General features: G+C 42.1%; 1 protein-coding gene across 6 annotated transcripts in view; it reads left to right on the forward strand.

Annotated features, from left to right (window-relative positions):
- Positions 1 to 25,907, forward strand: part of UBR4 (ubiquitin protein ligase E3 component n-recognin 4) — an 80,184-nt gene that overhangs the window by 5,820 nt on the left and 48,457 nt on the right. For all 6 annotated transcript variants that reach the window (XR_010886356.1, XM_067310857.1, XM_067310858.1 and 3 more), the window contains exons 6-46: positions 236 to 338; positions 929 to 1,070; positions 1,249 to 1,373; positions 2,081 to 2,205; positions 2,471 to 2,530; positions 2,651 to 2,841; positions 3,073 to 3,172; positions 3,261 to 3,398; positions 3,895 to 4,012; positions 4,438 to 4,625; positions 5,220 to 5,379; positions 5,512 to 5,597; positions 6,921 to 7,090; positions 7,768 to 8,050; positions 8,651 to 8,783; positions 9,258 to 9,337; positions 10,197 to 10,325; positions 10,840 to 11,022; positions 11,242 to 11,364; positions 11,454 to 11,683; positions 12,307 to 12,431; positions 13,041 to 13,138; positions 13,272 to 13,429; positions 14,148 to 14,357; positions 15,363 to 15,464; positions 16,367 to 16,467; positions 17,095 to 17,293; positions 17,523 to 17,711; positions 18,066 to 18,129; positions 18,329 to 18,520; positions 19,138 to 19,208; positions 19,342 to 19,489; positions 20,062 to 20,289; positions 20,528 to 20,698; positions 20,813 to 20,995; positions 21,306 to 21,464; positions 22,070 to 22,222; positions 22,511 to 22,738; positions 23,609 to 23,766; positions 24,906 to 25,077; positions 25,444 to 25,645. Coding sequence is in view for 5 of the 6 variants with exons in the window: in XM_067310857.1 (XP_067166958.1) it covers positions 236 to 338; positions 929 to 1,070; positions 1,249 to 1,373; positions 2,081 to 2,205; positions 2,471 to 2,530; positions 2,651 to 2,841; positions 3,073 to 3,172; positions 3,261 to 3,398; positions 3,895 to 4,012; positions 4,438 to 4,625; positions 5,220 to 5,379; positions 5,512 to 5,597; positions 6,921 to 7,090; positions 7,768 to 8,050; positions 8,651 to 8,783; positions 9,258 to 9,337; positions 10,197 to 10,325; positions 10,840 to 11,022; positions 11,242 to 11,364; positions 11,454 to 11,683; positions 12,307 to 12,431; positions 13,041 to 13,138; positions 13,272 to 13,429; positions 14,148 to 14,357; positions 15,363 to 15,464; positions 16,367 to 16,467; positions 17,095 to 17,293; positions 17,523 to 17,711; positions 18,066 to 18,129; positions 18,329 to 18,520; positions 19,138 to 19,208; positions 19,342 to 19,489; positions 20,062 to 20,289; positions 20,528 to 20,698; positions 20,813 to 20,995; positions 21,306 to 21,464; positions 22,070 to 22,222; positions 22,511 to 22,738; positions 23,609 to 23,766; positions 24,906 to 25,077; positions 25,444 to 25,645 (6,178 nt within the window). In the remaining variant the exon portion in view is untranslated. The remainder of the gene's footprint in view (positions 1 to 235; positions 339 to 928; positions 1,071 to 1,248; positions 1,374 to 2,080; positions 2,206 to 2,470; positions 2,531 to 2,650; positions 2,842 to 3,072; positions 3,173 to 3,260; positions 3,399 to 3,894; positions 4,013 to 4,437; positions 4,626 to 5,219; positions 5,380 to 5,511; positions 5,598 to 6,920; positions 7,091 to 7,767; positions 8,051 to 8,650; positions 8,784 to 9,257; positions 9,338 to 10,196; positions 10,326 to 10,839; positions 11,023 to 11,241; positions 11,365 to 11,453; positions 11,684 to 12,306; positions 12,432 to 13,040; positions 13,139 to 13,271; positions 13,430 to 14,147; positions 14,358 to 15,362; positions 15,465 to 16,366; positions 16,468 to 17,094; positions 17,294 to 17,522; positions 17,712 to 18,065; positions 18,130 to 18,328; positions 18,521 to 19,137; positions 19,209 to 19,341; positions 19,490 to 20,061; positions 20,290 to 20,527; positions 20,699 to 20,812; positions 20,996 to 21,305; positions 21,465 to 22,069; positions 22,223 to 22,510; positions 22,739 to 23,608; positions 23,767 to 24,905; positions 25,078 to 25,443; positions 25,646 to 25,907) is intronic.

Genomic DNA, 25,907 nt, shown 5'->3' on the forward strand with positions numbered 1-25,907 from the left:
CCTTTCTTTACTGTTTAAATCTCACTTGCCTGTTGAGAAGCGAAGTAGCAGAAAATACAGTATGCATTTACTGGTAATAGTGGTTTTAATGGCTTATGGAAGCTAATGTTTTCAGTGATGCTTGTAGCTCTTTCGAGTTGTACTGCTAACGAGCCTTTTCCCTGTATAGAGACTCGTTGCAATACCATATACTTTAAATGCTTCCGTGATGTATTTAGTATACGCTTGTCTTCAGGTGGAAGGAGAAAATGAAGATCAAGCTTCCACAGATCAAACCTCTGCTGCCAAGACAAAAAGCATATTCATTGCTCAGAATGTAGCCAGCCTGCAAGAACTTGGTGAGAATCAGATTTTGTGGTTAGGGGAGGAAAAAAAAAAGTGCTAGAGGAAATGTCTGTCCCGCGTTACACCCTGTGACTCTGAATAGGAGGAAACTTTCCGACCTAAAGCAGTTCTTTAAGAGCCGCTTGTTGGTCATCATGTATATGCTGACATCGCTAATGGAGGTTGTGACTGTAACGTAGTCTCAGTTTCACTGCAGAAGAAATGAACACAATATATTTGTATACAGTAGCTGTGTTTTTGGGGGAAAGATGTGGACAATATTAAGTAGCATTATGGGATGGGTTACTGAGCAGGTGTAGGAGGAAGGGAGAGCTTGCTGCTTGAATTGGAAAACCTCACTCTCCGGTTATGCATTGTAAACTAGGTTTAAGTCTTTATCCTATTACCTCATCTACGATGGTGTTTTCTCACCACAAAGTATAATTAAGTCAACTATTAATGAAGGTTAGATGAAACAGCTGGTAGACATGAAACAACGGGAGAAAGCCTGTGCTTATTGAAGTTAGCCTGTGGCTCATCTCTTCGGGTTCAAAGCTCTCCCGTTGAACAGTAAAAATAAAACACTGCTATTTTTGTCTGGCAGGTGGCTCTGAAAAACTGCTGAGGGTGTGCCTGAACCTGCCGTACTTTTTGCGGTACATAAATCGATTTCAAGATGCCGTGTCAGCCAACTCGTTTTTTATTATGCCAGCCACGGTGGCAGATGCCACTGCTGTTCGCAACGGGTAAGTTCTGTCGTCGCTGTTCTCTCTGCTATATGCCAGGTGTGCTGTAGGAGAGAACAGGAGTGGGCAAGCTGTGCAGTATCAGTTACTGTGCTGCTCCTGTGAGCTGTCTGATGCAAAAAGCCCTTTTCTGAGTGTACATTGCATTTCTGAACCTTAACATGTGTTGTTACTGTAGATTTCATTCGCTGGTAATAGATGTGACCATGGCTCTGGATACTCTGTCTCTGCCTGTACTGGAGCCCCTGACACCCACACGGCTCCAAGACGTGACTGTTCTTGCTCTCAGCTGTCTCTATGCAGGTGAGTGGATTTTCTCTGTTGTCTCTGGAGCTTTAAGGCCCTCTTGCTTTTTCTCCGCTTTGTAATGTATATATTTAAGGGTCAACCCACAAGGAACCTTTATTTCCCATGGACTTGAAAGCTAACTGTGTAGTGTGGTGACTGGGCCAGTTTAAAAATTGTTCTAGTGACATCGATATCCTGATTTATTCTATAAAGGTTCTTGTCAGTATTTGAGAGACAGTTCAGTGATTCAACACCACCTTATTAGCCTGTGATTGCTGCTTTGCTGTTATGTTCAGAGCATAATATGTTTTTGTGATGCTTGTAACTTCAGCTTAATTGGTTTTACCCTCAAATCAACCTGTTTCCCAGGAGTGCTTTAAGTACTCCAGAATCCCAAGTGTCTAATTGGTACAGGTAAAGTTTTAAAGAGATACAGCAGTTGAGTATGAAGATTGCCTTAGAAATGGCATGGATTTACATGGTAAAACATTTACTTGTTTAATTGTTCTCATACATCACGTTTTATTTATCGGACAAAACTTTACTCTTTTGGGCGTACTTCAAAAAGATCTTCTAATCTGTCAGTTGTAACGTTGAGTATTCTCAACTCCCTCAAGTTTATGCGCATGTTTAATACTGCTTGTTCTAATGTACTAAATAGGAACACTTAGTCCCAAGATCATCTCTTAATAAGAACGTTACCTTCACTTATCTGCAAACAGGGGTGAGTGTGGCAACTTGCATGGCCATCCTACATGTGGGTAGCACTCAACAGGTACGAACTGGGTCGACAAGTTCTAAAGAGGAAGATTATGAAAATGATGCTGCCACTATTGTACAGAAATGTGTAAGTAGATGAGGAGAACATGTTTGTTGTTTTCATTCTTGGCAAGCAAAGTGCCTAGAATTTGTATTTATTTGGATTGCCGTACTTATCTATTGCTTCTAGGCATTAGGCTTGCTGATATATCGAGAAGTAATGGGGTTGTTAACTGTGGAGGGCAAAAAAAATTCCTGTTTGAGACACTGGGGTTTTAAAAATGCGTGGAATGGTTTAGTTACTGCCCAGTAGAGTTCTTAAACATTACAGAGGTTTTTTGATTTATTTGCAGCTTGAAATCTATGAAATGATTGGACAAGCCATCAGCAATTCACGTCGTGCAGGCGGTGAGGTAAGATTTGTCTCTTCAGGAGGCTTTTTCACTGTTTTTGTGCTGGTATATTTTGGCATTTGGACTTATACTTACTTTTTTTTTTCTCTCTCTCTTCTTTTTCCACTTTCGGCACGATAGCATTATCAGAACTTCCAGCTGCTTGGGGCTTGGTGTTTGCTAAACAGCCTCTTCCTCATCTTGAACCTCAGCCCCACGGCCTTGGCTGATAAGGGAAAGGAGAAAGATCCGTTGGCTGCTTTACGTGTCAGAGACATTATTGCTCGCACTAAGGAGGGAGTTGGGTCTCCCAAGCTAGGACCTGGGAAAGGGTATGTCGATATCTCGCTGAGGTAATCGTTTTCCATGTATCTAAGAAGGCACAGCAGGCAACTGCTTTGGAGTCTTGCTAGTTTCTTTAAATTTTCTCCGTGTTTGTAATTCAAGTCTTGATTCTTTATTGCCCAGTTCTTTTCTTTTTCAGTTTAGCAAAGCAGTTCCTTAATCCATTCACTCAATTTAATGGTCCTTGAGATTACATCTTATCTTTTATTTTTCTGTAGACATCAAGGGTTTGGTGTTCTATCAGTGGTACTAGCGAATCATGCCATCAAACTGCTATCATCGCTCTTTCAGGATCTGCAAGTGGAGGCATTGCACAAGGTGTGTAGGTAGCATGTATGTCCTTGTGAAATATTTCCCCTTCTGCACTGATACACACTTTAAATTCTCTTTCAATGTTGTCGTCCAGGGCTGGGAGAGCGACGGTCCACCAGCAGTGCTGGATATCATGGCGCAAAGCACATCAATTCAGAGGATCCAGCGTCTGATAGATTCTGTACCGCTCACTAATTTGTTGCTGACTTTGCTCTCTACTTCCTACAGAAAGGTAGGAGCTGGCATGCTGCTAGAGAAGTTCTGTAGCTGAACCGCTCTTGTGAAGTGTCAGCTGCGTGAAAAAGTCTCTCATTACAAACTATGAATATGTTAAGAAGAATTTAGAATTAAGCCGTCAACTGGGGGCTCTCTCTCTCCTCTTTTAGGAGACTGTAGATTTGACAAACCGGTTCTGAAACAGTTTTTCTGTAAGCTCAGTGGTATTTGTGAATTTAGTGAGAAGATGAAAAGGCTGTATTCAACACAGGCGCTTTCATGTTGAAGCTGTTACTTGAAGTGTTGCTTACAAGCTTGGTATAGATGACTTGTTTTCAACCATCCTATATATTTTTGATACAAATTAAGATGGGGGAGCCTTGAAGAAATGTTAATAAATAATTGAGTAGAATTTCACTAGAAGAAAATTAAAACTGCGTTAGGATGGTCTTGTTTTCAAATTCTTATCTTTTATATTCCTAAAACTTCACTTGTTCTGTTGTGTTTTTAAGGCTTGTGTCCTGCAGCGTCAGAGGAAAGGCTCCATGAGCAGTGATGCGAGTGCCTCCACTGATTCAAATACGTACTATGAGGATGATTTTAGCAGCACTGAGGAGGACAGCAGCCAAGGTAATAGAGTTTGCAGCAAGCAACTTAACTCAGGATTTTACGCTTTCAGACTTAGCGGAAACCTGGCTACTGGGCTTTTGCCTTCATGGACTGGAATGAAATAGAATGCTGAAAACGTGAAGCAGTTTGTAAGATCCGTTTGGCAAAAGCAATGCTGAATATATTCTTTTATGTAAACTGAAGCCAGAGTCCCTGGGATTTGGCAGTAATGCTTAGGAGGAGATTGGAAATAATTTCTTCTTGTAAATTCCTGCTGGATTGCTGTAAAAGTGCTTGGCCTTGTGACTGGAAGGGAAAAAGAAAGATAGCAGCAGCCTTAACTCTGCTCACTGGAACTCTTTGCCAGGCTTTTTCTAAGCTGAATAGTTTGTAGAAGGTAATCACTTATAATACTGTGGTTCTGTTTTTCCTGCATCCTGTATTAGATGATGACAGTGAACCCATCCTTGGGCAATGGTTTGAAGAGACAATCTCTCCAAGCAAAGAGAAGGTGGCCCCCCCACCGCCCCCTCCTCCACCACCTTTGGAGAGCTCCCCTAGAGTAAAAAGCCCGAACAAACAGACTGCTGGAGAGAATGGGAACATCCTGGCCAGCCGCAAAGATCCAGAATTGGTAGGGGAAGATCTTCACGGTTAATGAAGTAAACAATGTGTTATAGCGCCGTGTACTTGTCAGTGGCTAGCCGTGTCGACAGATAACATGATAAATGTCCAGTGTTTTAAGTACACTGCTGATGGAGAATCAGTGACTGTCTTGGCTTTGAAAAAAGATTTTTGCTTTACTCTTCTCTCAGGAGAAATATCGTAGTGTTTGTTATTGCTGGGGAAGAAAAGAGAGAAGATAGTATCCTTTTGGGTTATAGAGGGAGAGGGAAAATGAGAGCAGAGCTATAAGTAAAATACTTGTCTGATAGAATGCTTTTAACAACTCCATTGGGTAAAGTTGAAAATTAATGCTGCAGTTTAGAAGAAAAGGGACTTGCAGACTTTTCAGAGAATTATAAAATCGGTCCTGATAAAGAACACAGTGAGAGTGCAGCGACCTGGATTGTAATGAGTAAAGTTAATCTGCACTCCACTGCCAGGGTGCAGTTAGGGCACTTGATTTATTTTGCTGATTTAGGGACAATTTTGTTTTTGTTTAATGCTTGCTTACGCACCTTCTGTTTTTGTTGCTTCTATAGTGCATTTCTCTTTTTCTTTTCAGTTTCTGAGCCTAGCTTCAAACATTTTGAACTTTATTACTTCTTCTATGCTGAACTCCAGGAATAACTTCATTCGCAACTACCTGAGTGTGTCTCTTTCGGAGCAGCACATGGCTACACTGGCGAGCATCATCAAGGAGGTGGATAAAGACGGGCTGAAGGGTGAGTGAGCAGAACTTCTTTACTAGTGAACACGTAGATTAGGATGTATAGACATATGTTTTCTTTGTTCTATGTGGAAATTTTAATTACAAGAGAGCAAGAGTAATAAATGGCTCCGTCTCTGTGTTACAGGCACATCAGATGAGGAGTTTGCTGCTGCACTATATCACTTTAACCATTCCTTGGTGACCTCAGACCTTCAGTCCCCTGCCTTGCAGGTTAGTCTGTGGTGAATGTGTAAATGAAATGAAGAGTTGGCGTATATTAATGTCTCATGGACTATGTGCACCTAGAATAGTATGTTGACGACTCCCTTTGGTCCTAGTCTATTCTTTTGAGAACAGAGCTTGCGATATTTTGGATCCAGCAAGTTGGATGATCTTTGCAGTCATCCAGTACAAAACATCCTGCGGAGTGTAAACTTCATGTCCAGAGTTCAGATTATTCCACTGAACTTTGAAGGTGATGAAAACGGAAAAGGAAATGAATTCATGTATTTTGTTTTGCAGAGTTGCCTCTGTCTATGCATTTACCGAGAGGCATTTCTGCAGGCTTGCTTGGCTATCGCGACTGATACCAAAAGGCCTTGGAATTCTCTCAGGAGAGAATCAAATTAATCCCTTTGCTTTCATGTGCTAGCTTTGTAGCCTCTAGGTTTCTTTGCTAGGTTATGTGTTGACCTGGCTTAACACGTTAAGTAGGGTTGTAAATCTGCTTACCACTCAGTGAATTCAGTCCCTATACTTCTTGTTGACTCTTTTCTACTGTATTTAAAATACTTTTTTTAAGCAGTCGGACTCTTAAAAAAAAAAAAAACCCCACAAAACTTGCATTTGTGGTACATCTGAAAAGAAGCAGTCTTTCCTGTGATCAGTAGAAGGGATCTTCTTCCAAATTCTTAGATCTTGAACATAGTACTTCTCTCATTTGATGCTGAGATAAATAAAAATTAAATTTTCTCTGTCAGTTTTAAAGGGCATTGAATGAAGAGCCTGTACTGTTTTTTGAAGCGAGTAGTCCCAACTCCACTCATTTTATTGGATCTAATGAATCGTTTTCCTTTTCTAAGCTCTTTGTTTCTTACTCTGTCACCTTTGGAGAAATAGTATATCCTCCAGTGCCACTTTTGATCTGTTGTGACCTTTTACAACTTGAAGAATACTCAGTTTCTAACTTTTACAAGTTATAGTGCCAGCCAGAGTAAAAGCAGACTCTGCCAGCTGACCTGTGTGACTCTGCCAAAGCGTAATCTCTCCTGCTAGGATTTTGCTGTAAATGAGTAAAGCTCATTAATACCACTTTTTTTTCTCTGCATTGACAATGTAATTGAAAGGTGGTTGTGTTTTAAGTGGCAAAGTGAAAACATAAGTTCCCTCAATACCTGTGCCAGATACTCTAGATAGGAGAGATACTGATATATTAACCCTTTATAACCGCTGAGAGCCCTACTGTTTATTGCCATCTGTATGTCCAAAGGATGCTGTTAACTAAAGCAGCAGGTAGGACTTGCCTCTCTGCAACAAGTCTCTGTTTTGTTCCAGAACACACTTCTTCAGCAGCTGGGAGTTGCTCCTTTCTCTGAAGGACCGTGGCCTCTCTACATCCATCCTCAAAGTTTATCGGTGCTATCTCGACTTCTCCTTATTTGGCAGCATAAAGCCAGTGCCCAGGGAGATCCCGATGTCCCAGAGTGCCTTAAAGTTTGGGAGAGGTGAGATAATTTTATATTAAGCTGAAAATCAGTCCTCCCTTATCTCTCTGATGTTCTATTAAATGACAGTTCTCCTGGACCAGCTTAACAAATTAGATGTGTGTTCTCTGAACTCTGATGGCTGTGCAATGCTCAGAGGAGCTCAGGGTTATTCTGTGTTGCTGGAATTCTTTTTCTGTTGTATGGGAAATGAAATCAGTCACCGGAATTAGGATTTAGGTGGGTGGAACCTGGAAAAACTACAGCAATGCTGGTTTTAAAAAGAAAAGGTGAATGTCTTATTTCAGCAGGTTTCTGGTAGGGACGATGGTCCCAAGCCTTTTCCACTTTGTGTCATTATCTGGATGTGAGAGCCTCTAATAGGGTTTAGCTGACTTAACGTCAGCCTGGATGGCCTTTCCTGTGGGAATGAGTTTGCATCTCTGTTTCTCCTTTAAAGGATTGTTCATATTTCCCATGAAATGTGTTTGCTAGTTGAATTTATGAAGGTTTTTCTTTTGCATAGTCTCATTCCAGTGAATGGTGTAGTGAATTATTTGTGAAACTGCCAGTATTGGTTAGAAGTATAAGCAGAAAATTATCATTAAAATGTTTCTTGAAACTCTAGTTGAAGAGGTTTTAAGAAGGGATCTAAGCAAGGGGAAAAGTCACTTACAAACTTCCTTTGTTATTGTCAGGTTTGTGGGCACCCTGAAGCAAAATGCCTTGCAGGGGACTCTTCCCAGTGACACCGAAGATCTGAATGTCGAACATCTCCAGCTGCTGCTGCTTATTTTTCACAATTTCTCCGAGAGGGGCCGCAGATCCATCCTGACGCTCTGTATCCAGACAATCCTGGAGCTGACAGTGAACATGGATACCCAGCTATGTTCTGTACCGCTTATTGTGGCTCGTCTGCTCTTGGTGTTTGACTACCTGCTCCATCAGTATTCCAAGGCCCCTATGTACCTGTTTGAACAGGTAAGATTTTGAGATCGTGTTTGGGGTGTTTATTTGGTCATTCAGCAGAAATCTGTATCAGGTAATCGTATGATGTGTTGTGCTTTCTTCAGGGCCTTTGCAAGTAACTCGGTTTGGATTTTGTTAACAGCCTTTGGGGTAATAACGAATGAATAATTGCAGCTGCTAATTCCTGGCAGCAGATTCAGATAGAGTGTAAATCCCTGGTATAACTACTGTCCTAATAAACATGAAAGCAAGGGCAACGGGCAAGGAGAAAGCCCACCTTATCTGTCAAAAGCATGAGTATTTTGGGTGTTCAGGCACTATTTCACGAATACCTTATACACAGTCTTCTTGCTTTAGCTTTTCTCTGTTGGGTCTGTTTCGCACTGTTCTCATCAATGGGTTGCTAGCGTTCGGCTTTTTTCGGTTGTTGGAATCATGCCCATTGATTTAAGCTGCTTACTCCAAAATAAAAGTTACCAGGCATGGTCCAGGGCTTCCCTCAGAAGCTGGGAAAGTTTGCATTTTAGCAGTGGGGTTGTTCGGGGCTTATGGGATTCTGTCCTCCACCCTTAATAATGAGGATGCCCTGTTTTTTTTCTGTTTTTTACTTAGGTGCAATATAATTTGCTGACTCCGCCCATTGGCTGGGTGAGTGGAGCCCAGGACAGCAGCAGACGAACCTCTGTCCCCCTCTATCATGGATTTAAAGAAGTGGAAGAAAACTGGACCAAACACTGCTCATCAGGTCAGAGAGGGAAATGTAGAGGAATTTTTTTTTTGTTCCAAGATTTGGTTTTACAAATAAACGAAAGCCCTCCCTATGGCCTGGCATGGGTACCTTTCCCTGCTTTTGAGGGGCAGAGCTAAAACAGATGAGATAAAAATGCATGTAATTTTAAATAGAAAAGAAGGAAATCAACAAATACTCCTGAATGCTTGAGCAGTTTTATTGAACAAAATAATTGTGGTCTAGGAGTATGCTACAAGTGATTCAAAGTAAGTCTGTATTTCTTATGTCAGGGTTATGGGAGCAGGAAAACCTGGCTGCATACACCGTAGATTAAAAGCACGTGTAATGTATCATGCCACTAGATTAGTGCAGTCTGATATAAGTCTTAAAATATGAAAGGGTTTTGGGGGATGGAGGAGAGAGGGTAAGACAGTACTGGTAACTAAAATCTGTCACTTTGAACATCATTTTTCTCTATTCATGTTCTAGATGCAGTTCCACAGCCCAGGTTCTACTGCATCCTATCTCTAGAAGCTTCTGAAGATGATCTGAACCGTCTAGATAGCTCGGTATTGGAATTTCTGTTTTAAAGACGTTTCTCTAAGCCTTCAGAGGACTGTGCTGTCTTGACAACTGGCAGAGAAAATAGAAGGAAAGGCTTGATGAAGCAGCTAGCATAGAAATTTTTCTCCAAGTGGAGAAAAGAATAGTGGGTCAAGGGGATTAGATGGGATTCTCATTCTCTTTCTGTACTTCCCTGCGTGTCAGGGAAATCTGCATGCAAAGTAAAGTGTACTGCTATGAAGATATATTGGGCTACTTTTAGTAATACTCTAAAAAGGGCTGCATGTATTAGTATAGCTTTAGAAAGTTATAAAAGGCTTTTCAATTTTTTTTGATGTTGTTGAAATACGTAAGCAGAGCCGAACTTAAAAGCTACTGAGTGAAGTAGTCCTTGCTCATCCAGTCCTGATGTCTTCGTAGATTAATTGAGACAAATCAAGGCTGCCTGGGTTGCACTGAAATAAACAGTAGCTAAGGAGAGGCGACAGAATCTTTTTTGTTCATTTGTAGCACGTGATTCAAATAAGCATGCTATGACAGAGGGCCCTATCGCATCCGTACTGCTTTGCAGTGCTGCTGAAACATCTGAGACAAAGACGCTAGGCAGTGAAGTTGCTTTACCTTCCTTTTGCTCCGTGTTTTTCCTGGGTTTTGTTGTCATTAAGGTTCAGATGACCTTTCAGTGTACGTACATGTATTAACGCTGTGTTGGCACCCTGACTGAGGCGAGAAGCACTTGACAGAATTAATCTCCTGAAGTTATTCTGAGGATATTCTGAATATCTGAAGGAAGACTTTGACTGTATAAAAGCGGTCGGTTGTGCCGTTTGCAAGGCAGCGATCCTGACTTGGCCTCTCTTGCAGGTTTGCGAAGTCCTTTTCTCGAGGACTATGAAGTATGATGAGCTCTACACAGCCCTGACTTCTCTCCTTGCAGCTGGATCACAGTTTGATACGCTCAGGAGGAAAGAGAACAAAAATGTCACTGCACTGGTGAGGCTCTGTGTGTTGCTGTAATGTTGTCTCTGTTGAGAAAACAGAGGATCTTTTTGTATAAAAACTAGTTTGGACAGTGGTTGGAGGAATGGAGAACTTAAAAATCTTACAGCTAATGGTGATACTTTTGGTGGTAGTAGTAAGTTTTGTATGAGTTTTTAATTCATAACATGTTTTAGACTTCTTGTATGTCCCTGGGGATTCCAAGAGGTTTGACTGAAATATGTATGATGAGGCCAAATATTTTTGTGTAATCTTTTTCTTTTTCTTTTTTTTTCCCCTCACTCATCTTTAGAAGGAAGTGAGGTGAGATAATTAAACAAAAGTCAGATTTAGCAGAGTTAAATTCGGTGCATAATGTGAGAGGAACTCAGTCCAGCATTTGTCATCTGATTTGGCACCTGATTTGATCTTTGGAAGTCCAAGGGTCCTTGATGAGATAACATTACAGTGGCTGTAATGACTGCAGCAGCAATTTTTCTTTACTATATCCAACTGTACTTCTGTTTAGGAGGCCTGTGCCCTTCAGTACTACTTCTTGATACTGTGGCGGATACTAGGGATTTTGCCTCCATCCAAAAACTACATGAATCAATTGGCCATGAACACACCAGAAATGAGCGAATGTGATATTTTACACACGTTGCGCTGGTCTTCCCGTCTGCGTATCGCATCTTATGTCACCTGGATCAAGGTACAGCCTGGTGTTTATAGGGGTGTTCTGTGATGTTGTGAGTGTGAATCTCTGATATTCTACCCTGACCGTGTGTGGGAATTATGTGGGTTTGGTGGTGAGAAATGGGAACTTGGGTCTGCGTTTTCTGAAGTGTTCTAGCCTGGTAGTTGGCAGAGTGGTTAATTGTGTAGCCCTTCTAAATTGTTAAGTGTGATGAATCTTTTTCAACATCTGTAGGATCACCTTACCAAGCAGGGCATGAAAGCTGAACATGCCGCTTCTCTCATCGAATTGGCCTCAGGCAAGTGCAGCTCAGTGAAGTATGATGTGGAAATAGCAGAGGAGTACTTTGCTCGGCAGGTAGGCTGGTGTGAACGCTACTGTGTACATTAAGCATCTGTTTTTGTGGAATGATTTGCACTTACAGTTCCATCGCTTTATATTTTAAGATATCTTCTTTCTGTGGCGTCGACTGCACCACTATTCTTCAACTGCATGAAGTTCCCAGTTTACAGTCCATTTACACCCTTGATGCTGCAATTTCGAAGATCCAGGTTTCTCTAGACGAGCACTTTTCCAAGCTAGCTGCAGAAACCGACCCGCACAAGTCTTCGGAGATAACCAAGAACCTCTTGCCTGCTACGCTGCAGCTTATTGACACTTACGCTACGTTTACCAGGTATGACCCTTAGCACCTCTGAGAGGACTATGACTTCCTTCTGTGCATGGAGCTTTTCATTTTGTTCTTTGTTTTCTTAGAGGTGGGTGCCTTTTTTATAGTCCAGTGTAATTATTCTAACTTATGTCCTCTAGAATATCAAATATTTAAAAAAAAAAGTAGCTTCTCAAGCATGTGTGTGTAGTTGTTATTTCTCAGTAATCTACTTGTCTGATCTTTCAAGACTTTCTTGCAAGCTTGCAAAAACAGCTTTTCTTCTCCTCATCTTACCAATCTGTAGAGTAGTGCTACACAAGGTTATTTTACTGAGCTATTATTGAGACTGTCAGAGAACCCAGCAAGGGAGAGAGGAGCGTTAGTTCTTACAGTAAGAGTCTGAGGACTTCTAAACTCTCTTTGGCTCCTGTGTAGAAGAAAGCAAAAGGAAATCAGTTTTTTTTTTGAGCAGCCACTTCTCCTGGTAAGTGACTTAGAGGAGATAAAAACCCAGAACTCCCTTAGTAGTATCACATGAAGTAAGGGGCAGAACTTCTGAAGTTTGCTTTCCTATTTATCCCTGTATTGGCACACTTTAGTTTTGAAATGCTGTTTCCCGAAATGAATCCTTTCCATCCTGAATGCAGATCTTACTTGCTGCGGAGCCTCTCTGAAGAGGGCTCCCCTGAGAACAAACCTTCTGAAGAGAAGCTACGAGGTTATGCTGCTGTCCTCGCAATTGGATCCAGCCGTTGCAAGTCAAATACTCTAGGTGAGGCTCCTGGATAGTTTAGGTGTCCTTTTGTACGTAGTCGAAGCTTTCTACAGTCCTGCCAACATCAGCTTCAAAGCTGTGCGCTGCCTAATGCCTTCTCTTTCTCGACCACTTGCTTCAAATCTGTGCGTCACCCTGTCAGTGGGAGACTGGGTATCTTTTCCTTTTGGTGTTGTAGCAGCTGAAAAAAGAGAGGAGGCCTTGAAAGAATAACTATCTCGTGGGATTATCTGGCTTTGAAATGCTTTTACAGCCATGTCAATGCTCCAGCGACAAAGCATGGCACAGTATGGGGAATTCTGAAATGTTCATATGGCAAAGGCTGTTGTGAATTAATATTTTTTCCATGTTTCCTGTTGCCCTAATAAGGCAAAAGAAGCTGCGAAGCTCATGCAAACTTTAGTGATAATTTTGACTTGTAGAAAAGCATGAAACTAGCCTTCAGCAGAATTAGAGCTCAAACAAAGTTAGCTACTTCTTTCTGATCAAGACAGTTATGACTGATTCAAATAAGGATCTAGTTTTAAACAGTGTCTTAACAGCATTGCAGTTTTCAACAATATCCATGAAATTACTCAATGACTTATGTGCCTGTATTGACTGCAGGTCCAGCGCTCGTTCAGAATTTGCCATCGGCTGTGCAGACTTTATGTGAATCGTGGAACAACATTCACACAAATGAGTTTCCGAACATTGGCTCGTGGGTGAGTCCAGTCCTGTGGATAGATCTGACACAATCTTAACTCCGTAAATTGCTGGGAATGCTGGGTAGCATGTTTTTCAGCTTAAAGATGAGTTCTGCTGATTTTTTTCTTTTTTTTTTGTCTCAATTCTTAGCGCAATGCCTTTGCAAATGACACGATCCCTGCAGAGAGCTACATCAGCGCAGTTCAGGCCGCCCACCTCGGCACGCTGTGCAGTCAAAGTCTCCCTCTTGCAGCTTCCCTAAAGCACACCCTCCTCTCCCTGGTCAGGCTCACTGGGGATCTCATTGTGTAAGTGACTTTTTTTTTTTATATTGTATTCTTGATGTGTAGTTTTTGTCTGCTCTTTTGAATTTCTGTCTTCATCTGACTCTTTTGATAGAGCACTTCCTGAACTGGATATGTATTTTGAACCAAGCCTTTAATTGAGCTACTTTCAGTGTAAAGGTCTAAATTCAAAAATGAATGAAAAATAGCCGTGCTGTCTCTATCAGGTATCTCTAGAAGTCAAACACCCTGAGAGAAATCTGTAGTGCTTCTTGTTGAACCAGGACATAAAGAAACTGGAATATCAGCTGTGGCGATATGGATCTAAGTGATTAATTTGTATTTTGTTCAAAGCATAGGGAAGAAGTGAAATGAAAGCAGTTATTTTTTTCCAGTGACTTGTTTTAAGATATTCTGCAACAAAATATTTACTGACAATGCAGACATATCTGAAAACCATACTAAGTGATAATATGACCGTCTAGGAAAATGTTGTAGCTGTATATACGCAAAAAAATAAAAAATAAAAGGCAAAATCTTGGAAATTAGAACCATTTTGCTGAGGGGAAAATGGTTGGGATGGTATACTTATCCCTGGTTTTTGAAAAGGGCTTTTAATTTAGGCTTCCATCCAGGCTTGTCTTACTTGTGTGACTTTTGATTTATTCAGTAAGGACATTTCTTTGCTATATCACGTAGATACTTATCTCGTTTGTTTGTTTGTTTTGTTTGTGTTTTCAAGCTGGTCAGATGATTTGAACCCACCACAGGTGATTCATTCCCTGTTGCCCCTTCTTTTGGAGACCAGCACAGAGAGCGTGGCAGAGATAAGCAGCAACTCGCTAGAAAGGATCTTGGGCCCTGCAGAATCGGATGAATTCCTCGCACGTGTTTATGAAAAATTGATCACAGGATGCTATAACATACTGGCCAGTCACTCTGATCCAAACAGGTAGTAGGTAGTCCTCTTTCAACAAAGCTGCATACAAAGAATTACTGCAATATCTTAAAATATCAGTATAGTGTCTTCAGCAGCACAACAGAGAGGCCAAAAACCAGCTTGTTTTCGTCTGTTGAAGACTACTGTACTTGCTGGCTAAAAATACAGAATATTTTATCCAAGTTACTTTCAGCGTTGCAATTTAGGCAGCGTGGATTTTAGCCATTTGTTGTAACTCTGGGTGGATCACGTGATATATTAGGATACTTTTTTATTTAAGCAAATAGAAAATTATGGGGATATAAGCACAAAATCAGAGCTGAAGATGTCAACCTGACTTGCTTTATATTCCTTTGTCTCTCTTTTGCTCTTACATGGATGCCTAATCCCTGCTGTATAATGGCAAACTAGCCAAATTTATGCTTCCCTCCCCTCACTCACTGTATGTGTAGAGAGAATAAGCTTGATGCACAGATGTTGATTCCGCCAGGCTGGAACATAAAACTATTAGGCACGATGATATTGCATCTTGTTAACACTGATCCCCTCTGGATGGAAGGTGTTCAGAAGGAGATCTGCTGCGCCTTGTGGTAGAGAATGTAAACCTAATTGGATTTTACTTGCGGGTTGCGTTGTGAAGTGCGGATGAACAGAGGAGGGAATGGAGAGGAGTAAAGCTAAAAGAGACTTCAAGTGTAAAAAGAGCAGACAGTTAGAGGAATTTGTGATGTGATGTGTCTGAGAGGTCTAGATTATTAGAGGATTCTGACTGTGTAACTTTCCTACAGCGTCATCCACTGCTTTTTTCTGATCATTTGGTGGATTTGTTGGTATTTATGTCATATTAGTTGATCAGTTGTTTTTCTCCAGCATCCTGGAAGGAGAATCACTTTCAGCTAGCAGAAGGTTTATTAGAATTGTGTTAGCAGAATTAGTTACTTCTTGGCACTCAGAATCGATGAAACTGTTGAAATTTTGCTTATATATAATTATTTAATGTGCATCTTTGATCCTCAGTGGCCTGGATGAGTCCATCTTGGAGGAATGTTTGCAGCATCTGGAGAAACAGCTGGAGAGCAGCCAGGCCCGAAAAGCCATGGAGGAATTCTTTTCGGAAAGGTAAAGTCATGCGGCAAGTTGTAGGCCAAGGACTTTATTTCTCTTTTCTCTTAGCTTATCACTCTCGACGCTTATGTTAAAGCCTTTGTGCAGGAAAGTGCAGACCTGTATAAGGGCAGGAGACCTTTCAAGCAACACAGGAGAGTGGAAAGACTTCCTGTGTGGGAGAGGAGCTGTGTCTTAGTCACTCCAAATAAAATACTTGGCAAGTCCATGTAGCTATTGGCAAGGGAGATCTTGAAACGTGACTGTTGTGTCGAGGGCCTTAAAAGGACATTTTTGGGAGGTGCAGGTCTATAAGGCACTACCGTTCAAGTTGCAAAATCCCATGTGCTCTCAGTCCCTCCTCGGGGCAATAGATTCATGTTCTTAAGGGTGGAGGTGGGGTGTTGGCCTGACTTACAAGAAAACTGTGATAGAAACAGCATAGCATGACTTCAGTGTTGGGAAAGGATACAAGAGATGAGCTGGAGGAAGACTTCTTCCTATTAGAAAGTTGACTGATGTCTGTTTTTGCTTCCCACTTGTTCAGCAGTCCAAAATTGAAACAGTTTGGCTGTTGTGCATTGTTAACATGGAAAGGAAACGTAGGCAAGGAGACATTGAAATTGGATTTGGAAACAAATACAGGCCCTTTTGTGACTTAATCTGTGGTGAATAATGATTTGTGACTCATGACTTTGAGATTTGCAGGTTTGAATCTGAGCTGAGAGTTTGCCATTTGTCTGAAAGCACCTACTGTGGCTTGGCTGCAGAGCAATCTTAGGGTTGCAGTGTGCTTTCCGGACTTCTTCCATCTCTGCACAATGCAAGCTATTATGTATCAGAGTAGCTGTAACTAAGTAGAAGTGGAAAAAAAGGGCTTTTGCAAAGCTTGACTTAATTTTCCCCCCTTCCAATAGTGGAGAATTGGTGCAGATCATGATGGCAACGGCCAATGAGAACCTCTCAGCAAAGTTCTGTAACAGGGTGCTGAAATTCTTCACCAAGCTCTTCCAGCTAAGTAAGTGCTTGTGTTCGCTGTCTGCATCGTGCCTTTGTCCACCTAATATTGTTCTTGTACTAGAGAGATTGCAACATGAAGGTGCTTGTAAGAGAAGCTCTGAAAGGAAGCAACAGCTTTACGCTTAATGTTTTCCTGTTGTGTTTGTGTTTTGCTCTTTTCTTTCTCGCTTCCCCTACTCAGCTGCACATGTTTTTTTGGCCATGTGCCCTTTTAGTATTTGATGGCAGCTAACTTTCATGTTAGGGAGAGATGAAGATAGTTTAGCTCTGAGGAAAAGACAGATGGGCTTTTTGTGCTCATATTCTCATAACGCCTGTGAGGAAATAATTACTACGTCTTGGAGAAATGCCTTTTGCTCTTTATAGTTGATTACTTGTCACAGTAAGGAGGGAAAGCGGGTGTTTGAGAGAACCTAGCAAAGGAACAAAACTTAGAATAACTGTCTAGGCAGCTCTTAGCTTCGTACTCCGTGTGTGAATGTGCGGAGTCTGTTCTGTTTTGCACTGGGTACCAGTTCCAACGAAGCATTTTGTATCTGAGTGAGACCAGGAACAGAGGGAAAGCCATCTTCAAAAACATCTCTTTATGGCACCTGTGTCACTCACTGATAATTTTTCCTCTTAGCTGAGAAGAGTCCCAACCCCAGCCTGTTGCGACTCTGTGGCTCTTTGGCTCAGTTGGCTTGTGTGGAACCTGTACGTCTGCAGGCCTGGTTAACGAGGATGACCATGTCGCCGCCCAAAGATTCAGATCAACTGGACGTTGTTCAAGAGAACAGGCAGTTGCTGCAGCTCTTGACAACATACATTGTTCGGGAAAACAGGTAAAGTACAGCCTTTGTCATTGGTGCACTGTTAATTTGTTTTGCTCTGTAGATATGTGAGTTAATTATGAGTTGCTGATGGCTTTCTGTTGTCAGCTTTCCAATAGAATAATCAGGATATGGCTGCTTGCAATGTAGGCGTTGCCGTGTCAGTGCTCTTGCAGTACGGGGCTTAGCTTTACTTCAGTGGGTGACGTACTCCATCTGCAACTTTCTTCTTTTTGATCAGCCAAGTCGGAGAAGGCGTGTGCACTGTTCTGCTGAGCACTCTAATACCGATGGCAACAGAAATGTTGGCCAATGGCGATGGTACAGGCTTTCCTGAGCTGATGGTCGTGATGGCAACTTTGGCCAGTGCAGGACAAGGTGCGGGACATCTCCAGCTTCACGGTGCTGCTGTTGACTGGCTAGGCAGATGGTAAGAGCAAACTGTATACTGCTGTTTGTTCACTTGTATGGCTTAGACTCATCTTTTCTAGTAATTTGGGGGCAGGAGTGAATGTTTGCTGATACAGACTTGTTTTCCAGTTTAATGTTTCTTGTTTGGAGTACAGAATGACTGAGATGGGCTTCTTTGTATGTCTCCGTTGAGAATAACTATGTGATCTTTGTCTTTTCCACTCCTGATGATTTAAGTAATTACTGCATTGATACCTTTCCTATTGCTGATGGAAAGCAAACTAAATGCTTGAAGCTATTTGTGGTTTATACTGGGTTTATACTTCCCAAAGGCTGTTAGTTGTAACAATTTTTCCTATCTCTTCTGCTACAGCAAGAAATACTTGTCTCAAAAGAATGTGATAGAAAAAATGAACGCCAACGTCATGCAGGGGAAGGTAAAACATGTAGCTGTTACTCAATTTGCGGGAATAAATTTCGGGCATGAGCTGTATTGGCTGTCGTGTTCTCCTTGCGTGGTGGGAGTTGAAACAGATTTGGTTGGTCTGTGTGTGTGTGTGTTATATTTTTCTGCCCTATAGCAGCTATTGTGGGATATAAGTGTTGCCTCTCATTTTCGCTAATCTTTGCTTACAGCATGTTACTATCCTGGAGTGTACGTGCCACATCGTCTCTTACCTGGCTGATGTCACTAATGCACTGAGCCAGACCAGTGGCCAAGGACCAAGTCATCTTTCCGTTGATGGAGAAGAACGGGCTATTGAGGTGGATTCAGACTGGGTGGAAGAGTTGGCTGTGGAGGAGGAAGACTCTCAAGCTGAAGATTCAGTAAGTGATAACCACGGTTAATGCTGCAAATGAGATGGAGATTTCTGTTGCAGCTTCCCTATCAGAATTGTTCGGGTTATAAATTAAGATATTTTTGTCTGTTCCTAATGTGAAGTTGAGTGAAGAGCCTTAGTTGTCAGATCTGGAAGGGAATGTCTGTCATTCCTGCATAAATCTTTTGATTTTATGATGTCAACAAAAGGCAAAAGCTTTTTTTAGAAAAAGAAAGGAAGAAATGAAGTAGGAATAAGATGTCTGTTTTTACCTAATTGTTATCAATTATTAGCTTTTATATCGACGAGCAATGTAGAATAGGTTTTTAAGTGCTGCTAGGTGAAAAGCAAGCTGTTACTAACTCATTCTTTAAAATCTGTCATCTCAAAATAATATTTTTGTTACTATTTCCTTTTTATTGGTTAATTCTTTCTAGTTACTGTAAAATGAGGCCATGTCCTCTCTCCGTGTGGTTTGATACTAGCTGCCTTCTTTTGGCTAGGTGGTGCTAAAACTCACTGTTCTTGAAATGCACATTTGGTAGATGAGGAACATGTACCATGTGCCTTTAGCGTAGCCATGCAATTGTAGCGCCTTACTTAAATGCCTTTCTTCTCGTATAGGATGAAGATTCTCTTTGCAATAAACTCTGTACCTTCACCATCACACAGAAAGAATTCATGAACCAACATTGGTAAGAATCTTTCAAGACTTCCTGGTCAGAATTGCAGCTTGATATTTCTGGCCATTGAGAAGGAGAGAAATGCAGTCTGTAGAGTCTTCCTGAGGCACTATAATTTCTAACTCATCTGGTTTATTTTGTGCAGGTATCATTGTCACACTTGCAAGATGGTTGATGGGGTTGGTGTTTGCACAGTTTGTGCTAAAGTTTGTCACAAGGATCATGAAATTTCTTATGCCAAGTACGGATCATTCTTCTGTGACTGTGGAGCCAAGGAGGATGGCAGTTGCCTGGTAAACTGTCTTTTTGTCAAAATTCAAGCAGTTTGTCCCCCCACAAGTGCTTTCCTGAGTTTTTAAGGACTTCTGCAGAGTTTTCTGTTCTGCAGTAATTTATGTCACAATACGAATGCATAAGAGTACTGAGACTTGAAGGCCTTGGCTTTACAATGAACTTTACCTCTTCCTCCTAATTTACAGCTTGCCTGGTGCCTTAATTTTTTTTCCACTGAATAAATGCATTGACAAGTCTCTCTACTGATGGCTACTGGGATTCCACCTATTTTTTCCAGAATTCACAAGTTGGCTTAAGCTGTCCAGCTGTCAGATACCAGCTCTTTCTACGCTTTCCACCAGCAGCAACTAAGTTACTTTCAAATATGAATGTTTTTCTAATACTTGGGTGGAGAGCGACATGCAGGATACAGGATGGTGGTTCTTACTTCGTTAAAATTGCATTCTGTGAGAATTGCATTCCGTTTTTTTCAAAATTACATTGTTACTACTGCTATTACAATCTGTATTCGTTTTGTCAGTGGTAAAATTGAGTCTAGTTTGGGCTCTCAGTCTTGCTGTTTCGTTGTCAGGCTTTGGTGAAGAGAACTCCCAGCAGCGGCATGAGCTCTACCATGAAAGAATCCGCATTCCAGAGCGAGCCCAGAGTGCCCGAGAGTGTAATTCGACATGCGAGCACATCTCCTGCAGAGAAAGCCAAGGTCACCATCAGTGAGGGGAAGGGCCCCGACGAAGAAAAACCCAAGAAGAGCAGCCTGTGTAGAAATGTCGAGGGCTGTCGGGAGGAATTGCAGTCCCAGGTATAATTATCAGCTAGCTGTTAAAGGGAAGGTGGCCTATGGTGAAGGTTAATTTTGAATTCTGTATTGAGTAGCTTTGTTGGTTATCAGCAAAGTTGCCTAATTTTTGTGCTTTTCATTATGCTAATGGGGATCCTAAAAGCAGCATCAGGTTTGAAAGAATAGCTGAAACGCAGCTCTTGTGAAGATTCCCAGCAGGAGTATCTTGTGCCTGACTTGCCATATCTGTTTCTTGTAGGCTAACTTCTCCTTTGCTCCTTTGGTGCTGGAGATGCTGAATTTCTTGATGGATGCCATTCAGATAAACTTCCAGCAAGCTTCAGCCATGGGCAGCAGCAGTCGTGCACAGCAAGCTCTCAATGAGCTACACACTTTGGACAAGACAGTAGAAATGACAGATCAGTTAATGGTATGATACTAAAGGTGTTAAGAGTGCTTGGAATATGAGTGGGAGGGATCGTTTTCAAGCAGAAAAGTTTCAGTGATATACTTCTATATGTGCTGTTCATTACTAATGACTCAGGTCCCGACTCTTGGCTCTCAAGAAGGTGCTTTTGAAAACGTCCGCATGAACTACAGTGGTGACCAGGGCCAGACGATCCGACAGCTGATCAGCGCTCACGTGCTGAGGCGGGTGGCGATGTGCGTGCTGTCTTCCCCGCATGGACGTCGCCAGCACCTGGCTGTGAGCCATGAAAAGGGCAAGGTGAGTCCTGAGAAGACAGCTACTTCTAGCTTTATGAAGGAGGTTGGATTGTAAAGGAGAATGAAACAGCCTTAAAATACTAAGCAACAAATAGAAAAAGATTCAGGCTCCCTGTTGTCAGATCTGTGTCTTCTGTAAAGTATTAGATAACTGAGAAGAAGCTCTTATTCTTCAGAGAAAAGTATTCTTGCAGCAGACAATGAAAACTGGGGGGATGTAATCATAGAATTAAAATTGCAGTGTGTTTTTCCCCCCCCCCACCTCCCTCCTGATGCTGAAGTTGGATAACTAAGTTAATTTCATTTTGCAGATTACAGTCCTCCAGCTCTCAGCATTGCTGAAACAAGCAGACTCCAGCAAAAGAAAATTGACCCTTACTCGCCTTGCATCTGCACCAGTTCCATTTACTGTCCTGAGCCTTACTGGAAATCCCTGCAAGGAGGACTACCTGGCTGTGTGTGGACTGAAAGTAAGTGTCTGACAAGCCCTTTTCTAGACAGTTGGAGATATCGTCTCAAACCAGGCTGTATTTCTTTCCTCTGAGGAGTTGAGCCATAAAAGTTCCAAAGGTCTGTCACTAATTTTAGCTCATAAATCACTTTCATATGGGTATAGGCACTAATTCATTTACTTTACATATGAATAATTTAATAAATGGGACAATGCCCCAAATAAAGTATTTCTTCTGGTCAAATAAAGTGTTTCTTCTGATTGTATTTAGGCCAATTTTGCTCTAAGACGGGAGCCAAGACTTAGCCATGTGAAACTTAAAATGCGTTAGAACTAGTCTGTAACAACTCTGGTGTTTTATAGCAAGGACATTTCTGTGTCTTCTCTGAAATTTGGATTCAGCCTTTACAGTTCAGAATGCACAATCTATTCTAGAGCTGAGAAACAGTTGGACTCAGATGTATTTTACAAACTTTAATGTAGCTCATCTTAAATGCAGGAATTTGGATTCTTGCTGCATGAATCATTGGAGCTAGGAGGAATGCTGGCTTTTAACATTGTTCTTGGCTTAAAATGTTTACATTTTTTGTTCTAATATTTGACTCATGTTTTTCATTACTCCAGGACTGCCATGTGTTAACGTTCAGCAGCTCTGGATCGGTCTCGGATCATTTGGTGCTTCATCCCCAACTAGCCACTGGAAATTTCATCATTAAAGCTGTGTGGCTGCCAGGATCTCAAACGGAGCTTGCTATTGTGACTGCAGACTTCGTGAAGGTATGGTTAGTCGTAAGCTATGGATGATATTTCCTTGTCTTGTTTCAGACATTAAAGCCTGGGTTTCTGAGTCACCTGTAGGAGAATATTACAGTATTCTTAGAAATAAATTAGAAATATAAATTTGAGGTGTTTGACTACTGTCATTGTTTTTGTTTGTTTGTTTTTTAAAAAAGATTTTCCCTAACATCTAGTAGGTGTTCCCTTGTCTCAACTTGTGTCTCTTTGCATTGTCAAAAAGGACTGTTCTCTAGCTTAGCAGTTAACTTTTCCTGGTTCTTCCCACAGATCTATGATCTTTCTGTAGATGCCTTGAGCCCGACGTTCTATTTCCTTCTACCAAGCTCCAAAATCAGGGATGTCACTTTCCTCTTCAACGAGGAGGGGAAGAACATAATAGTGATCATGTCCTCTGCTGGGTACATTTATACGCAGCTTATGGAAGAGGCAAGCAGCGCCCAGCATGGCCCATTCTATGTCACCAATGTGCTTGAGGTGAACCACGAAGACCTAAAGGTAATGGTGACTTCCCTTTCTTACGGTATGAGCTGCAGTGGCTTTCTCTTTCGTTTGCATCTGACAGTTGAAGGCAGAAATTTTCTTTTTTCTTTTTTTTTTAAATTTCCTGATCTAGATCAGCTTGGTTGCTGTTCCTCTAAAGAGAGAAATATCCTTGCAGTAAAAGGGGGTGGGGGCGAAAATTAAACCCCTTGATCCTTTCATCTAGAAAACGGATCATGTTTTCCATGGTTCGGTCTGAAGTTATGCCCAGCAGGATTTCTCGGCAGGGAGATGGTTTCAGAGCAGGGTTGTTCTCAGAGCGAGGCTCTCTAAAGGTGCAATAACCAGAATGGACGAGGTTATGAGTCACTGCTGGTGCTGCAGAGATGCTGTGAGCCTCTGTTTCTGGTTGGTAGCAACTCTGTAGTGCTCTTGGTGCACGCTACAGATGCAGGTGCCTTTTAAAATCTGTCTAAAATTTATACGGTGCTTTTCCCCCAGACTGCTCCAAAACAGGGAGATAGATGAGAGGGCCTGCAGGAAAGCTCTTTTATGAGCTGAGAATATGGGGAGGGCTCCGTGGGAGACTGTCATACAACATTTGAGCGTACGGATGCTGTAGCTGAGCGTGCTACCTACAGCCTGCGGGTATGCAATCTCAGTATCCCGTTCAAAAGCCTTTGAAGTATCTGATGGATGAGTTCACCAAGGAGCTCAGCTTATAAAATTGTCATGTAGGGCTGTGTTTAGGGTGGTGGTGGGGAGCTGGGGAGAGGCTTTGGAAATCGTTCTGTCAGTTGAGAAATTTAAACGCCTGACTGCTTGGGAGTCTTTTGGAGGATGTGTGTTTATCTGAAATGCCACTGTTCTTCTCTGATCCTACAGGACAGTAACGGCCAGGTAGCAGGAGGTGGTGTGTCCGTATATTACTCCCATGTCCTACAGATGTTATTCTTCAGTTACTGTCAAGGCAAATCCTTTGCAGCCACCATCAGCCGGGCCAATCTGGAGGTACAGCGGCTATTCCCAATTAACATAAAGAGGTGAGGCTCAGCTGGAAGACTCCCCCAATATTTCTGTTTCTTACTAATTATTCTTAACAACTCAGCTCCTGGTGGCCAAAGCTTGTGGTGAAGTTCCTGTTTTCGGCTGCTGATTTCGTACTATTCTCCATGCTGTTTCTGCCCTAATTGCAAAATGGTTTGAAACCAAAGCTGGCTGTGGGGGCAGTGGGGTGTGAATGCATTTCTTCCACTCATGAGGATTTCGCGGTGGAAAGGTGGCTTCAGAGCAGCCTTGCTGCTCAGTGCGGAGCTGCTGCTGGTGCAGCAGCTGGAACTGATGGGATTATCCACCCACGCGGAGCATGCAGAGCAGGAAGCCTTTGTTTCCTTTTGGCACCAGTGCTGCAGCGGACCTTGTGCATATTAAGGCTCATTTTCAGGCTTCCCTGAGGGAGACCTATCTCTTGCTATGAAAATGTCAAGAAAAAAGCTCTTCTGTCATCTGTTCTGACAAGCAGAGCTGGGCACTTAGGCCACAGATAGCCTAACACACTCTCGCTAGCCCAAGACAAAGCCACTATCTTGAATAGATTTTTGTAGAAGTGTCGGGTTCCAAGAGCTCCCTTGCCCCTGGTCAGGTTTGGTATAGTCTTTTTGCGGCTTTTTGTTTCAAAGAGCAGAATCACGCAGATTCTCCTGTGTTGGCCTCTGCTTAGTACTGTTGGGTGTGTTGAAACATAAAACTGCACATCTGTTCACATCGATTCTAACCTGTGTGCTGCACTGTGCCAGGATGGAGCAGTATAGTTAGTTGTTCCCCCAGTAATGGTCTGATAACAGGAGCATGTGCTTTTAAAAAGTAGTTTAAAGCTGTTTTAAAATTACTTCCTTGGTTTTGGGCATAAAATATTGCTAGGTAAATGTCTTCCCTCAAGTCTTCCGGGTAGAGATCAGGACTTGAATTGGGGTGCTCATGCCTTCTGCTCGCTTAAGTGACTCCTTGGTTTCTCACCTATAAACTGGGCAGCAGGGCACCTACGTTCCTGGCTGTTCATTAATGAAGTGCTTAGGGTTCCTCCTGAAGAGGAAGCTTTAACTAATTTGAACGGTAAAGGATTTTGCCTCTTTTCGCATGTTGTTACTTAAATTAATGTCATTCTGCCCTTCATCTCTCGCAGTTCAAATGGTGGGAGTAAGACTTCACCAGCGCTGTGTCAGTGGTCTGAGGTCATGAACCATCCTGGCTTGGTGTGCTGTGTTCAACAAACCACAGGCGTTCCACTGGTGGTGATGGTGAAGCCAGATACCTTTCTCATCCAGGAGATTAAAACCTTGCCAGCCAAAGCAAAGGTCAGTCGTGGTTCCCTGTATTTTTGGCCCTTCAAGCATACTCTTTTGTGGTTCCATTGCAGCTAGATTTTCATAATGCAAGCTTTTTTCACGGTATCCTAAAGATGATTCCCGTTTATAATGGCTTTTAACTGCTGTTGGGAACAGTTTTTGTTATACAAGCTTTTTGACTCATCTGTGTTTTTAAAGCGTTTAGAACGTATTTTTACCCCTGCTTCCAGACAGGTATTTTTTGCTCTAGTTTATCATCATCTTTGAGCTTCTTATCTGCGCTCTCTAATCGTTGCGACCTTTCTCATGCAAAGAGTTTGCTGTGAACAGCAGTTGCCAGGTCCTTCCCTTGACTTGCATGGCTTGCTTTTCCAGATTCAGGACATGGTGGCCATCCGTCACACCGCCTGCAATGAGCAGCAGAGGACTACTATGATCCTCCTGTGCGAAGATGGCAGTCTGCGGATCTACATGGCCAATGTAGAAAATACCTCCTACTGGCTCCAGCCCTCGCTCCAACCCAGCAGTGTCATCAGCATCATGAAGCCAGTTCGCAAGCGCAAGGCAGCTGCCATTAGTAAGGCATTTCTTCTTGTGTTTATCTTGTCCAAGGTACCAATGGCAAATGCAGATGTGAAGATTGATCAGCATCCTATAGAAACTTCAGACATTCACTTCTGACAATTACTAGTTAACCTCAGGACTAAGTGTGACAGTCATGGTGGAATATTTTCGTAGGCATATATGATAAATGAATGACTATTTGGCAACCACAGGCATTTCCAAAAGAAGTGAGCTCATTCTGCAGCTTTTGTACCTTAGCTTTACCTGTTAATGTC

Source organism: Apteryx mantelli, chromosome 26 (assembly GCF_036417845.1).
Source record: "Apteryx mantelli isolate bAptMan1 chromosome 26, bAptMan1.hap1, whole genome shotgun sequence".
Taxonomy (NCBI): domain Eukaryota; kingdom Metazoa; phylum Chordata; class Aves; order Apterygiformes; family Apterygidae; genus Apteryx; species Apteryx mantelli.